Raw genomic sequence first — 12,882 nt, forward strand, 5'->3', positions numbered from 1 at the left:
CTTTTGCGGGCATAGGGTTGCGAGCGTGGGGCTGTGCCCGTGGAAGCGTCCACCCATTATGGGTGTAGGGCTGTGCCCATGGCAGCATCCACCCATTATGGGTGTAGGGCTGTGCCCCTGGCAGCATCCAACAGTTATGGGTGTAGGGCTGTGCCCGTGGCAGCGTCCAATCGTTGCGGGCGTAGGGCTGTGCCCGTGACAACATTTGACCATTGCAGGCGTTGGGCTGTGCCCATGGCAGCATTTGACCATTGCGGGTGTTGGGCTGTGCCCATGGCAGCGTCCAACTGTTGCGGGCATAGGGTTGTGAGCATAGGGCTGTGCCCGTGGAAGCATCCACCCGTTATGGGTGTAGGGCTGTGCCCATGGCAGCATCCACCCATTATGGGTGTAGGGCTGTGCCCATGGCAGCGTCCACCCGTTATGGGTGTAGGGCTGTGCCCGTGGCAGCGTCCACCCGTTACGGGGGTAGGGCTGGGCCCGTGGCAGTGTCCACCCGTTATGGGTGTAGGGCTGTGCCCGTGGCAGCGTCCACCCGTTACGGGGGTAGGGCTGGGCCCGTGGCAGTGTCCACCCGTTATGGGTGTAGGGCTGTGCCCGTGGCAGCGTCCACCCGTTACGGGGGTAGGGCTGGGCCCGTGGCAGTGTCCACCCGTTATGGGTGTAGGGCTGTGCCCGTGGCAGCGTCCACCCGTTACGGGGGTAGGGCTGGGCCCGTGGCAGTGTCCACCCGTTATGGGTGTAGGGCTGTGCCCGTGGCAGCGTCCACCCGTTACGGGGGTAGGGCTGGGCCCGTGGCAGTGTCCACCCGTTATGGGTGTAGGGCTGTGCCCGTGGCAGCGTCCACCCGTTACGGGGGTAGGGCTGGGCCCGTGGCAGTGTCCACCCGTTATGGGTGTAGGGCTGTGCCCGTGGCAGCGTCCACCCGTTACGGGGGTAGGGCTGGGCCCGTGGCAGTGTCCACCCGTTATGGGTGTAGGGCTGTGCCCGTGGCAGCGTCCACCCGTTACGGGGGTAGGGCTGGGCCCGTGGCAGTGTCCACCCGTTATGGGTGTAGGGCTGTGCCCGTGGCAGCGTCCACCCGTTACGGGGGTAGGGCTGGGCCCGTGGCAGTGTCCACCCGTTATGGGTGTAGGGCTGTGCCCGTGGCAGCGTCCACCCGTTACGGGGGTAGGGCTGGGCCCGTGGCAGTGTCCACCCGTTATGGGTGTAGGGCTGTGCCCGTGGCAGCGTCCACCCGTTACGGGTGTAGGGCTGTGCCCGTGGCAGCATTTGACCATTGTGGGCGTCAGGCTGTGCCCGTGGCAGCATCCACCCATTGCGAGCATAGGGCTGTGCCCATGGCAGTGTCCAACTGTTGCAGGCATAGGGTTGCGGGCGTAGGGCTGTGCCCGTGGCAGCATTTGACCATTGTGGGCGTCAGGCTGTGCCCGTGGCAGCGTCCACCCATTGCGAGCATAGGGCTGTGCCCATGGCAGTGTCCAACTGTTGCAGGCATAGGGTTGCGGGCGTAGGGCTGTGCCCGTGGCAGCATCCGCTGGGCAGAAGGCTCCAGCATCTCTCACTGTCTCACCTGCAGACCCCTGGGTCTGGGGACGCCTCTCCTCTCCCTTCCTCCCCGCAAGTGAAGAATTACGTTTCCTACCCCATTAGCAATTCAGATGCTGAACTGGGCTGTGCTGGCTGCTCTGATTAGTGGATGCGATAAAGAGATTTGTGCATCTCCTTTTTCGAGAGGCACCAGCCACGTGGTTCGGCTGCTTTGCATGAACGCAGTGAATAAAGTGGTGTGCGCGTGGGGGACGATCTGTCCCACTCTGGGATGGGTGAGGATCTTTTCTTCTCCATTTCTTGACTTCCCTCTCCCTTGCTGGGTTGCAGAAACCACGTTGCGTTGTGGAGGACTTGCAGAGGCTTGGGCAGAGGGGCCCTGAGTGCTTTCCTGGGGATGCTCCCCCATGTCTGTAGTGGAGCTGGAGGCACCTCCCTGCTCATGACCTCCCTGCCATGGTGCAGAGCTGGCCACAGACCTTTCTTTCTCCAGTTCACGCTGGTGATAAGCAGAACGGGAAGCCTGGGATGAGACAGGGCACAGAGGAGGCAAGAGGGCTGACCATGGGTCTGGTAGCTCCTTTTGGACCATGCCGTACCCCAGCTTCTTCCCTCCCTGTCCTTGTGTGGAATGAAGGTGCCTGGCACATTCCTGCCCTCCCCGGCCGCTCTCGAAGGGCAGCAGGGCTCAGGAGAGGCTGCGGGAGATCCAGCGTGGTCGGACAGCGCTGCCGACCTGGACAAGCTCCCTTCAGAGGAAGCTTTCGCTGGGTCGCAGGCTTTACCGACCCCGCTCTCCGGGCTGCCCTTCCCCGGGGCCTCCGTGCTGCCTGCTCCGCACGGCGCCGTCGTGATGGTTGGTGGTTACCTGTGCCATTGCTTGATGCTCCGGTTGCAGGCAGGAGATGGGGGCTCGGGGCACAGCAGCCCTGGCCTGGCTGCCTTGTGCCATTCCTTGGCTGCGCTGGGCAGAACCGTGTTCTCAAGCATGTGGCTTTGGGGTGGGTGGCTCTGGCAAGGTTGGCTCGGTCCCCCAACACCTCAGGTGCACCCTAGGCATCCCTGGAGAAGGACCAGGTGCTGGTGGATGAAAAGCTGGACATGAGCCGGCAATGTGCACTGGCAGCCCAGAAGGCCAACCGTACTCTGGGCTGCATCAGGAGAAGCATGGCCAGTGTCGAGGGAGGGGATTCTGCCCCTCTGCTCCACTCTGGGGAGACCTCCCCTGGAGCCCTGCGTCCAGCTCTGGAGCCCTCAGCACCAGGAGGACATGGAGCTGTTGGAGCAGGGCCAGGGGAGGGCTACTAAAATGATCCGAGGGCTGGAGCCCCTCTGCTATGGGGCCAGGCTGGGAGAGTTGGGGGTGTTCAGCCTGGAGAAGAGAAGGCTGCGGGCAGAGCTGAGTGCAGCCGGTCAGGGCTTCAAGGGGGCCCAGAGGAAAGGGGGGGACAAGCTTTTTAGTAGGGCCAGCTGTAACAGGACAAGGGGTGATGGTTTTAAACTGAAGCAGGGTAGGTTTAGACTAGATCTAAGGAAGAAATTCTTTCCAGTGAGGGTGGTGAAACCCTGGCAGGGGTTGCCCAGAGAGGGGGTGGAGGCCCCATCCCTGGGAACATTCGAGGCCAGGTTGGCCGGGGCTGTGAGCAACCTGATCTGGTTAAAGGTGTCCCTGCTCCTGCAGGGGGGTTGGGCTGGGTGACCTCTGGGGGTCCCTTCCAGCCCAAACCATTCTATGATTCTGTGACCTCACCCCTGGAGAGGTGGCATGCCGAGGTGATGACATCCTTGCCCTAAACTGGGCAAGGACCTTGCTGTGCCCAGAGCATCCTCCTCTTGCTGGCCCTGCCCTTGCAGTCCCAGTCCCCCCAAAGGGCTGCAGCCCCTCCCTGAGCCTGGGTGGTGCGAGCAGCTCTGCCGGGGGCGATGGGAGAGGCGCGGGCGCTGCTCTGCACCCCTCCTGTTTGCAAAGGAGCTGCCGTGGCTCATCGCTCTCTCCGTCTCCGTGCCCGCAGCGTGCCGGGGGATGCTGTGCGGGTTCGGGGCGGTGTGCGAGAGGAGCTCCACCGACCCCTCCCAGGCCTCCTGCGTCTGCAAGAAGACAGCTTGCCCCGTGGTGGTGGCTCCTGTCTGCGGCTCCGATTACTCCACCTACAGCAACGAGTGTGAGCTGGAGAAGGCCCAGTGCAACCAGCAGAGGCGGATCAAAGTCATCAGCAAGGGACCGTGTGGTGAGTGCAAGGGCAGGCTCTCTTGCTTTCGGGGCTTGGCCCAAGCTCGTGTCGTCCCTGCGGTGCTGGTGATGTCCTGGGGGATGGGGACGGGTCTGGTGGGAAGGGACACTGCGAGGGAATCGCCAGCTCTGCCCTGGTGATGGGCAGAGCTGGAGAAGCAAGCAAACCATAGCCAAAGGCTGGTTGAGAGGCGCCTGGCAGGCAGCAGGGAGCAACCTTCTGGCTCCAGCAGCTCTGCCCGCTGCACCCCGCTGCGAACCCAGAGCCGGGCACATCTGCCACAGCTGGAAGTTGGAGGGACCAGGCGTATGCACAGGCTGGATGGGCTGATGAAAGCCCTTCCCCAGCCTGGCATTCACCAGCTGCGAGCAAGGAGCTGTGCAAATGAGCCCCCCAGTCTCCTCATCTCAGAGTAAATTAACTTGACCTTTCTCTCCTGCAGCGCTCGGGCTTGCAATAACGCTGCACCCAGCACTCCTGCTGGGGCTCTCGTCAGAGGGGAGAGAGAGCACAGTGATTTATTTAAAATAATAATCATTTAAAAAAAAGTGACAAATAAAGGCAAAAAAGGCAAAAAAAAAAAAAAGCTGGCAAATAAATTTTGGCCCTTCCCCATCAGTGAGGAAATTGCTCCTTGAGCTCTTCCTCTAATTACGGTTTGCAGGAGGTGCCTTGAGGACCCTCGTTTTGCTCGTTTTGCTGAAGCGAGGGGATCTCTGAGAGCATGTGCAGGGACGGGAGCTGGCAGCAGCGAGGCTGGGAGGTTTGGAAAGGAGAGGCTCTGCCTGAAGTGCCAGCTGGGGGCTGAGCTCCCGTCCTTGCGTGCCGTGGGGTAGGGGCTGATCCTCCGGCCTCACGGTCCTGCCTGCTGCTGCGGATGTCGGGGTGGGTGAGCTCGCTGCCGTGGGACCGGGTACACGGCACTGGCTCCAGCATCTGCTGAAGCCGAGGGAAGGAGATCCATCGCCGTCATGGGTGTTTCTGGGCACTCGGAGGGACCGGGGCTTCCTAGGTAGATGTTGTGGTGTGTTGGGCTTATTTGTCCGAGCGGGAGAGGGCGGCCGGGGAGCGCGGGCTGCTGTGCTCACGCCTGTGCCGTGCCCCCCCAGCTCTCCCGCAGGCTCCAAGGACCCCTGCGCAGAGGTGACCTGCAGTTTCGGCAGCACCTGCGTCCGCGAGTGCGACCTCAACAAGCACGCCTGCGACAAGCAGGAGAACGTTTTCAAGAAGTTCGATGGCGCCTGTGGTGAGTCCCCCGCGCCCCTGGGCTTATCGCTTTCAAAACGTTGCCTCGTCCGTCGGGAATATCGAGGGCAGACCGGTGGGAAATGGCAAGGGCTGGGGAGAAAAACCTGCCCGCACGCCTGCTGTCATCAACTCAAAAAAGCATGAAAAGGTCAAGTCTGGGGGTGACGGCTTCTGAAATTCAGACCCAGCCAGCGCTTCCCCCCTGGCATTTGGCTGTGGGCATCTCTGCTGGGGACCCACTGACCTAGAGAGCGGTGGCAACATCTGTGCCATCTCCTTTCCCTCCTGCTGTTTGCCCTGGCTGGAGTCCCCCGGCTGCCGCTTTTGGCAAGGAGCCGGCGTCCCGAGGCTCACCGGCAAGCAGCTCCCTTTAATTAAAGGAGCCCGGCAGGCACCGATCCCAGAGTCCTGCCACACTCCGAGGATGGCTTCCTCTTTGGCTAATGGTGGCTGTGGATACTGGTATTTAAAAGGAACTGTGTTCATTAGGAAAGCCGTGAGATCGGCCAGGACACGTGCCAGACCAGTGTTTGTCCCTGGGGGAAGGAGCGTGGGAGTGTGTTTGGGCAGGCTGCAAACCTGGGAGAGCTTTAATTACCCTTTTCCCTGCTCAGCCCCAAGTAGGGCGAGACGGGCGCAAGCAGGACGCGCGAAGGAGGTGATGTCACGCTGGGTGCTCCTGGTTTCTGGGGCAGAGAGGAGGCTTTGAGCCTCGCTGTTCCTCTGAGGTCCTCCCAGTTTTAGCTGGGCATCAGCAGAAACTCAGGCAGTCTGGGTTGAGCAGCCAGGCTATAGAAACCTGAAAATACTCGAAGGCGTTTGGACTCTGTTAGGTACGCTGTAAGGCTTGAGGATGCTCTGCGAGGTGGGAGTGAGAAGTGCAGGCAGATTGCATCTGAAATACAATCTCATCCTGCAGTCCCTGAGCTACGCCTGTGCAGCTGCCTCATCCCCAACCCCGCCGCCGCGGTCTCCATCTCCTTATCTGTACCCCACCCCTGCCCCGCTACGGCAGCCTTGTACCCACGGCTCCTTGAGTCCGCACAAGATGTTCTTGTGATTTTTGTCAGGGTTTGTAGGGGCTCCCGAGGAGGTAACGCATCCCCGGCTGTCTGCTGGGGTGACTGCAGGGCAGCAGCAAGCGGGGGCAGCTCTTGCCGGAGGGGAACTGGGAGATGGATTGGGTAGGTCCTGAGGGAGCTCCTGCATCGGCTTTGCTGCCGTGATTACTGCATGGGCTAAAACGGACAAAGCAAAAGATCTCAGCCATGGCCCTGCCCGGGGGTCGGCCTTGGACTTGGTGATCTTAAAGGTCTTTTCCAACCTAGATGATTCTATGATTCTGCAAGGGATGTGGGGGCAGCCGAAAGGGAGGTCCCTCCCCTGCTTGCGAGGGGCTGGGGGAACAGGGTACTGCGTTTTTTCCTCCCCTTGTCAGCCTGGGACTGAAGTCAGTGCGGGGATTTCAGAGCAGTAGGATTAAAGGGTGGAAACATTCGATTGTGTTTCTGCAATTGCGGAAAATGAATCGGCGCTCGCCAGGTACGGAGCTTGACAAGGAAGAGAAAAACCCAGGGCTAGAGCAGGGATTAGCCAACAGTCAGCTCCTGTTTTGCCCATGTCTTTGGTATGCTAATGTGAGCTCAGCTCATCAGGGAGGGTGATCCAGGATAAGCCTAGATTAGAGCAGTGGGGCAAGGCAGTCGGTGGCCCTGGCTGCCTTCAGGGCTCTTCCAGCACTTCGGAAAGTCAGGGAGGGAGGGTTGGAGGAGCAGGATGGGAGTGCCAAGCAGCTTGCGATGCCCAGTGAACGCCCCTTGGACTCGGGAGGTTCGCCTGGGTCAGGGGAGAGCGCCCTGTCCCCTGGACAGAGGGGGGTGAAGGCAGCTCAGGATGGGGAAAAAAGGCAGGGCTCATCCCAAGGGGTCACTTTGGAAAGGGCGCGTGTCCTCAGTGTGTGCAGCCCAGTAAAAAATGAGTCCTTATGCGGGCAGAGCCCTACAGATGTCCAGTCCCGAGGAATCACAGAATCCCAGACTGGCAGGGGTTGGAAGGGACCTCGGGAGATCACCCAGTCCCACCCCCCTGCTCAAGCAGGCTCATCCAGAGCAGGGGGCACAGGACAGCGTCCAGGCGGGGGTTGAATATCTCCAGAGAAGGAGACTCCACAGCCCCCCTGGGCAGGCTGGGCCAGGGCTCGGGCACCGTCAGAGTCAAGAAGTTTTTCCTTATATTCAACTGAAACCTCTTCTGTTTCAGTTTGTGCCCATTGCCCCTTGTCCTGTCGCTGGGCACCACTGGGAAGAGTCTGGCTCCGTCCTCGTGACACCCACTCTTAAGATATTTGTGTTGATGAGGTCTCCTCATGTACTGGGTGCTACTGGGGAAGGCGTGGAGGCTCCCGGGGCCAGCTGGGAGGGAGGGGGGCAGGCCAGGGAGCACCCCTCTGGGCAGGGCGTGAGTGTGCCTAAATTCCTGCTCTGGCTCCGTGCGCAGACCCGTGTAAAGGCGTCCTCAACGACATGAATCGCGTTTGCCGGGTGAACCCCCGCACCCGGAGGGCGGACTTGCTGGCCCGCCCCGAGAACTGTCCCCCGAAGCGGGAGCTTGTGTGCGGCGACGACGGGGTGACGTACGACAACGAGTGCGTGATGGGGCGCTCGGGGGCCATCCGGGGACTGGAGATCCAGAAGGTGCGTTCAGGGCAGTGCCAGCATCAGGGTAAGTACCTCTCTGCGTCCTGGGGAACAGGAGCATTCGCATTCCTGACCTTCCCCGCTCCTCCGTGCCCTGCTCTTGGCAACGAGAGCGCACCCCCTTCCCCTGTCCCCGGGGTGGGTGCGAGCGGTGCCATCCTCTCTCCTCCCAGACAAATGCAAGGACGAGTGCAAGTTCAACGCCGTCTGCCTGAACCGCCGGGGCGCCGCTCGCTGCTCCTGTGACCGCATTGCCTGCGACGGCGCCTACCGGCCCGTCTGTGCCCGCTACAGCCGCACCTACAGCAACGACTGCGAGCGCCAGAAGGCCGAGTGCCACCAGAAGGCTGCCATCCCAGTAAAGCACAGTGGACCCTGTGGTAAGCGCTGGGGCCGCCGGGCTGGTTAAATTGGTGCTGGAAAGCAGCAGGTAAGTCGTGACTGGGTGCCCACCGCCCGAGCAAGCCACAGGCTCCCTCTGATCAGTCCTGCGGCCGACGAAGCCCTGAATATCTGTTCCTCCCCGTTCTTTCTCCTTCCAGCAGCCCCTGTGTGTGCGTGTGCATGCGTTCCTCCTTGGTCTTGTCTCTGTCCGATGTGCTCGGGAACACGGGGAAGGATCATTTGTCTTTAAACCGTACCGAAGTGCCGGTGGTGTCCAGCTGGTTTCTCTCATTCATCGCCACGGCCAGGGGCACATTCGCCACCACCCGGTTCCATGTGCAGCCCATGCCATTCATTTCTCCTCCCAGGGTAGTGCCAGTCCCCCCGCTCCTTCCATGCTTCCCCCTCCATGCCTGCCTGCCTCTCTCAGCTCCAGGTACGCTCCGTAAGGAACTCTTCCCAGCGCGCCCGCTCCCTGGAGGGCTCGCCATGTCTTTCTCTCATCTCGGGGAGAAGCTTTTGACCTTTCTGATGGGTGTTTTTTTCAGGCGTATGTGATAGGATGGGGCTTTGGGTCCCTAGGATGTTGGGAATGTCCCATTTTAAAATTACCGCACAGAAAACGAAGGAGGTCAAAAACTGGTCACTGGATTGATTTCGGTGAATGGGAAGGACTCTTCATTTCAGCTCGAATTGGTTTTTACTAGATCTAGAATCAGGTCCTATTATTTTAAGCTGGTGCTTTGTAAGGTACCAGCTGTATCAAACCTTCTGAAGTGCTTGGAAACGAGGCCCCGCGTTGCGGATCTGTTTGGTTGGCTTTGTGCTCCCGCTTTTCAGGCGGCTGGGCCTGGCAGCATTAAAACTGTTTGTCAGGCTCCCACAATAACCCTCAATATAATCACAACCGTTATTTTTAATGGCCCCTTTCACTGTGGTTGGCTGATCAGGAGTCGGTTCCCCAAGTTCTCCCTCTAGGGAGGGGCACCCTTCCATCTCCCCAGGCCATGGGGGGTTGGTGCTGGATGGCAACCAGCCAGCCCTGATGGGAAGCCACGCGCGCCGGCGGGTCTGGTGCTCGTTCCCCCGCCCCGCTGTGCGGCTGCGGGGCTTTGCTGGAGGTGTGAGCGGCTCTGGGGCCGGCGAGGGAGGGCACGGGGCTGCTCCGGCAAGGCAGGATGCCCCGGCACAGGGGGGGCTGCGGGCGAAGCGAGGTGGCAGTGAGGTCCCGGGGTGGTGGGGCCAGGAGGTGGGCGTTTGCAGATGGGTGGCTCTCTGCAAACCCGTCCCTGTACCTGCTTTAGAGTCAGGCCCTTGCTAAGGCTTCCCAAATTTCTAGGGCGAGCGTGACGCGCACTGCTAGGTAGCGCGCTGCCACCACGTTCAGCGGGGTGAGGCCGGGGGGCAGTAGGAGATGGTCCTTCTGCATCTGCCTGCAGGGGCTGCGTCCTTGCGGGGTATCACAGAATCACACAGAATCCCAGAATGGCAGGGGTTGGAAGGGACCTCGGGAGCTCACCCAGTCCAACCCCCCTGCTAAAGCAGGTTCTCCTAGAGCATGTTGCACAGGTAGGAGCAAGCAAAGCCTGTCCTCCGGAGGAAGGAAAGCAAAGGAAATCAGATCAGTCTGCCAAAGCCTAGGATCAGAAAAATCCACATGACAGGAGGCTGCCCTGTAGCGAGCTACCATGAGTGTGGGCAAGCCTTCAGCCTCCCCATCAGCTCAGGAAAGTGTCTTCTCCCTGAGCTCCGTGCTGCCCTTCGGGAAGGGAGCACGTCCTTCTCTGTGTCACTGGTTCAGACTCGATGCTGGATGGGCAACGGATTTAGAAATGGGGATGGGGTGTTGATGTTGCTTGCCCACCCATGTGTCCAGGCAGGTCTTCCCAGCGTGAGCACTGCTGGAAAATCTTCTTCTTAGGAAAAACTTCTTCACCGAAAGGGTTGTCAGGCTCTGGAATGGGCTGCCCAGGAAGGTGGTTGAGTCCCTGTCGCTGGAGGGATTTAAAAGAAGGATGGATGAGGTGCTTAGGGACAGGGTTTAGTGGTGGGATGGTAGGGTTAGGTTAAAGGTTGGACGTGATGATCTTAAAGGTCTTTTCCAACCAAAGTGATTCTATGATTCTATGGTGGCACTGGCTTCTCTCCTGGCCGAGCTTTCCTTGGGATGCAGGGTGCAGTCCACCAGCACAGCCTGGGACTCGTGGGGTGCTGGGCAGGGGGTGACACCGGGGGCTGGGGGAGCTGCAGGCTCTGCCTGCACCCAGCCCCGGGGTGGGGACCGTGGCCAGGCCACCCACGCCTCTGTGCCGTGCGGGTGCAGGGATGCACGGAGCCGGGGAAGGGGAGGGCAGGAGATGGGCCGTCGGGATGGTCGCAGTGTTTTAATCCCTCACACGTACCCCTCTATCGAACTCAGCTCTGCGGCTGCCTTTTCCAGCAGCAACGCGGAGGAGGCAAAGCCAAGCAAAACAGCCCAGGCCTTGTTTTTTAATACTTCATTACTTTTACACCGTGATGGGGCAGGTGAGAAAGAAGGGATGGGATGAGACTGATGTGGACAGGAGGTGGCGGGAAGGTGTCTGTAGTTGCATCTGTCTGTCCCTCCCTGCCTCTCTGCTCTCCCCCCCCCCGCCTTTCTCCCTCTGCTCTCTCTCTCTCTCCTCTTTTTCGTCTGTGTCTTGTGTTTTACAGTGTTGCCTGTTTGGAGGAAGGAATTGTGTCCTTGCAGCACCCTTCTGCTCCCTACCCGGACATCTCTGCTAGGAGGTCGGCTTTCTCTCCTTCTCCGTAGCCAGTGACAGCCCTGGCCTCTTCTCACTGCTCCCCTCCTCTCTAGTTTTGCTTGAGAGCCCCCCGGGATGGAGAGGTTGCCCTGGTTGTGCTCCCATCCCTCGCCCCAAACACTTCCTGCCGGAATGGAAATGCCTTGCAGTGCAGTGGGGTCTTGTCCGATGCTTGCTGTGGCTTGACCCTTCGAGGCAAATGAGAGTGGGAGCAGAGGTGGGTGCCGTGAGCCCCCCCAGTCCTTAGCAAGCCCCTCTTCGGCTGATACATCAGTCTGGACTGCTCCTGGTTGCTCTTACCTCTCCTCCTGCCCCCAAAAAACCCCCCTTTCTTCCCCACCTCCTCTTTCCCAGAGACTTCTGCCTGCCTGGGACTGTGATGGATGCTTGTCCCCTTGCTCTCCGTAGCGTGTGTCCCGCTTGTCCGTGCACGTCCGGTGGGCAGGGGCTCTGCAGGGATTGCTGCTCCCCTCCCCAGCGTCCAGCGAAGCACCCTGTGCCTTTTGGAAGCACCGAGGAGCTGCCTGTGCTCAGATGGGGTTCTTTCTCTAAGAACGCTCCCCCGTGTCCCCGTGGAGCTGGTGCTGGGGCCCGCTGGGTGTCATGGGCGCAGAGCGATGGGGTGTGATGGGTTACAGAGCCGCCTGAGAGCCTCTTCCCCGCAGCCATCCGCAGGCAAGGCTTGCGGGAGAGCTCAGCATCCCCATGGCTCGGTTAGGTCCCGGCACAGCTCGGCAGCAGGTGGGGGGGGGGCTCGTGCCCTTGAACCAGGGTGCAGAATGAGCATTTTTGCTCTCTGCCTTGGTTTCCCTGCCTACGAGATGGAGAAGGGCCAGGAATCCAAGCAGGTCTCGATTCTAGCACAGCCTAAGGTCCTCGCTCAGGAGGTCCTCATTATAGCCGCCCACATCGAAATTGGTGCCAAACCTCCCGTTGACATCTGCAGGTACCCGGGGCTGTGTGGGAAATCTCACAGGCTGAGGTTCAGGCTGCGAAGGAACGTCGTGTGCTGCGTCGCCGCAGGTTTGCTTGCTAAAGCAGGGCGAGAAATGTCAGGGCAGCGTTCTCCAGCAGGCCTGGCACCTCCCTGTGCTCTCGCTGACTGCGCGCTCGCTCCCCGAGACAAGAGTGGGAATTTGGCTTTCCAACGAGCGAATGGATTTGCTTCATGCCCAGCTCCTTGCGTCCTCACAGCCAAACCGTGGGCAGCGGAGCTGCTTCCGCCAGGCCGGCGTGTGCCGCTGTGTTTGGGGGACAGGGCTGCGGTACGGAGGTTTTAAAAAAGCGAAACGCGAGTGGGAGGGGTGAGCAGCATCACGGGGCGAAGCACAGCAGGGACCTGGTCCTGGGAACTGCTGCGCTTGGGAGCCGCTCATAAACCCTTCACTGCAGGGAGGTTGGGCTGGGTTGAAGCAGTGGCCCCGTGCCTGAACTGTCCCCCTCTGCCCTGGTCCTTTGCAGATTGTTTGCTCTAAGTTTTGACTCGGCGGGTGCTTCCCAAAGAGCCAAATCCCAAATTTGCCTGTGCCCGTGCCGTGGGTCGTTCTCTCACTGGCTGGCAGCACGCGGCCAGACTCCTGCGGGCTCCAGCCTTGCTCTTGCCCTGCAGATACACCACCTTGGTCCTAGCGGGAAGGCGGACCCATTGCCCCCCTCCACCGTCCCTGCCGCGCCAGCAGGCTCCGGAGGGCTTTGTCTTCCCCACCGCGCTCCAGCTCCATGCCTGCCTTGCTCTTGGGTGTTGGTGGGGCTGCGCTGCGTCTGCCTGTTGCATCCACGTCGCCTTGGCCCCCTTGTCTGTTCCCCACATCTGTTTAATCATGTGTCCTTGTCCGCGTTCAGCATGGATTTAAATCTGTGTCCTTCCCTTGCCCCGGGTCCTCAGGGTTTTTCTCTTGGGTCACGAGAAGGGGGTCGCTGGGCGGTGCTGGGTCTCTTCCCAGCAGCACGGCCAGTCCTGGCTGGCTTGGTTTGTGGATGGTGGGG

At 60.6% G+C, this 12,882-nt stretch overlaps 1 protein-coding gene across 1 annotated transcript in view; it reads left to right on the plus strand.

Annotated features, from left to right (window-relative positions):
* Window positions 1–12,882, plus strand: part of AGRN (agrin) — a 162,893-nt gene that overhangs the window by 91,693 nt on the left and 58,318 nt on the right. The window contains exons 4-7 of the mRNA XM_009646786.2: window positions 3,564–3,779; window positions 4,903–5,028; window positions 7,527–7,751; window positions 7,900–8,106. Of these exons, the coding sequence (XP_009645081.1) occupies window positions 3,564–3,779; window positions 4,903–5,028; window positions 7,527–7,751; window positions 7,900–8,106 (774 nt within the window). The remainder of the gene's footprint in view (window positions 1–3,563; window positions 3,780–4,902; window positions 5,029–7,526; window positions 7,752–7,899; window positions 8,107–12,882) is intronic.

The sequence above is a fragment of the Egretta garzetta genome, unplaced genomic scaffold (assembly GCF_000687185.1).
Source record: "Egretta garzetta isolate BGI_Z169 unplaced genomic scaffold, ASM68718v1 scaffold29, whole genome shotgun sequence".
NCBI classification, from domain to species: domain Eukaryota; kingdom Metazoa; phylum Chordata; class Aves; order Pelecaniformes; family Ardeidae; genus Egretta; species Egretta garzetta.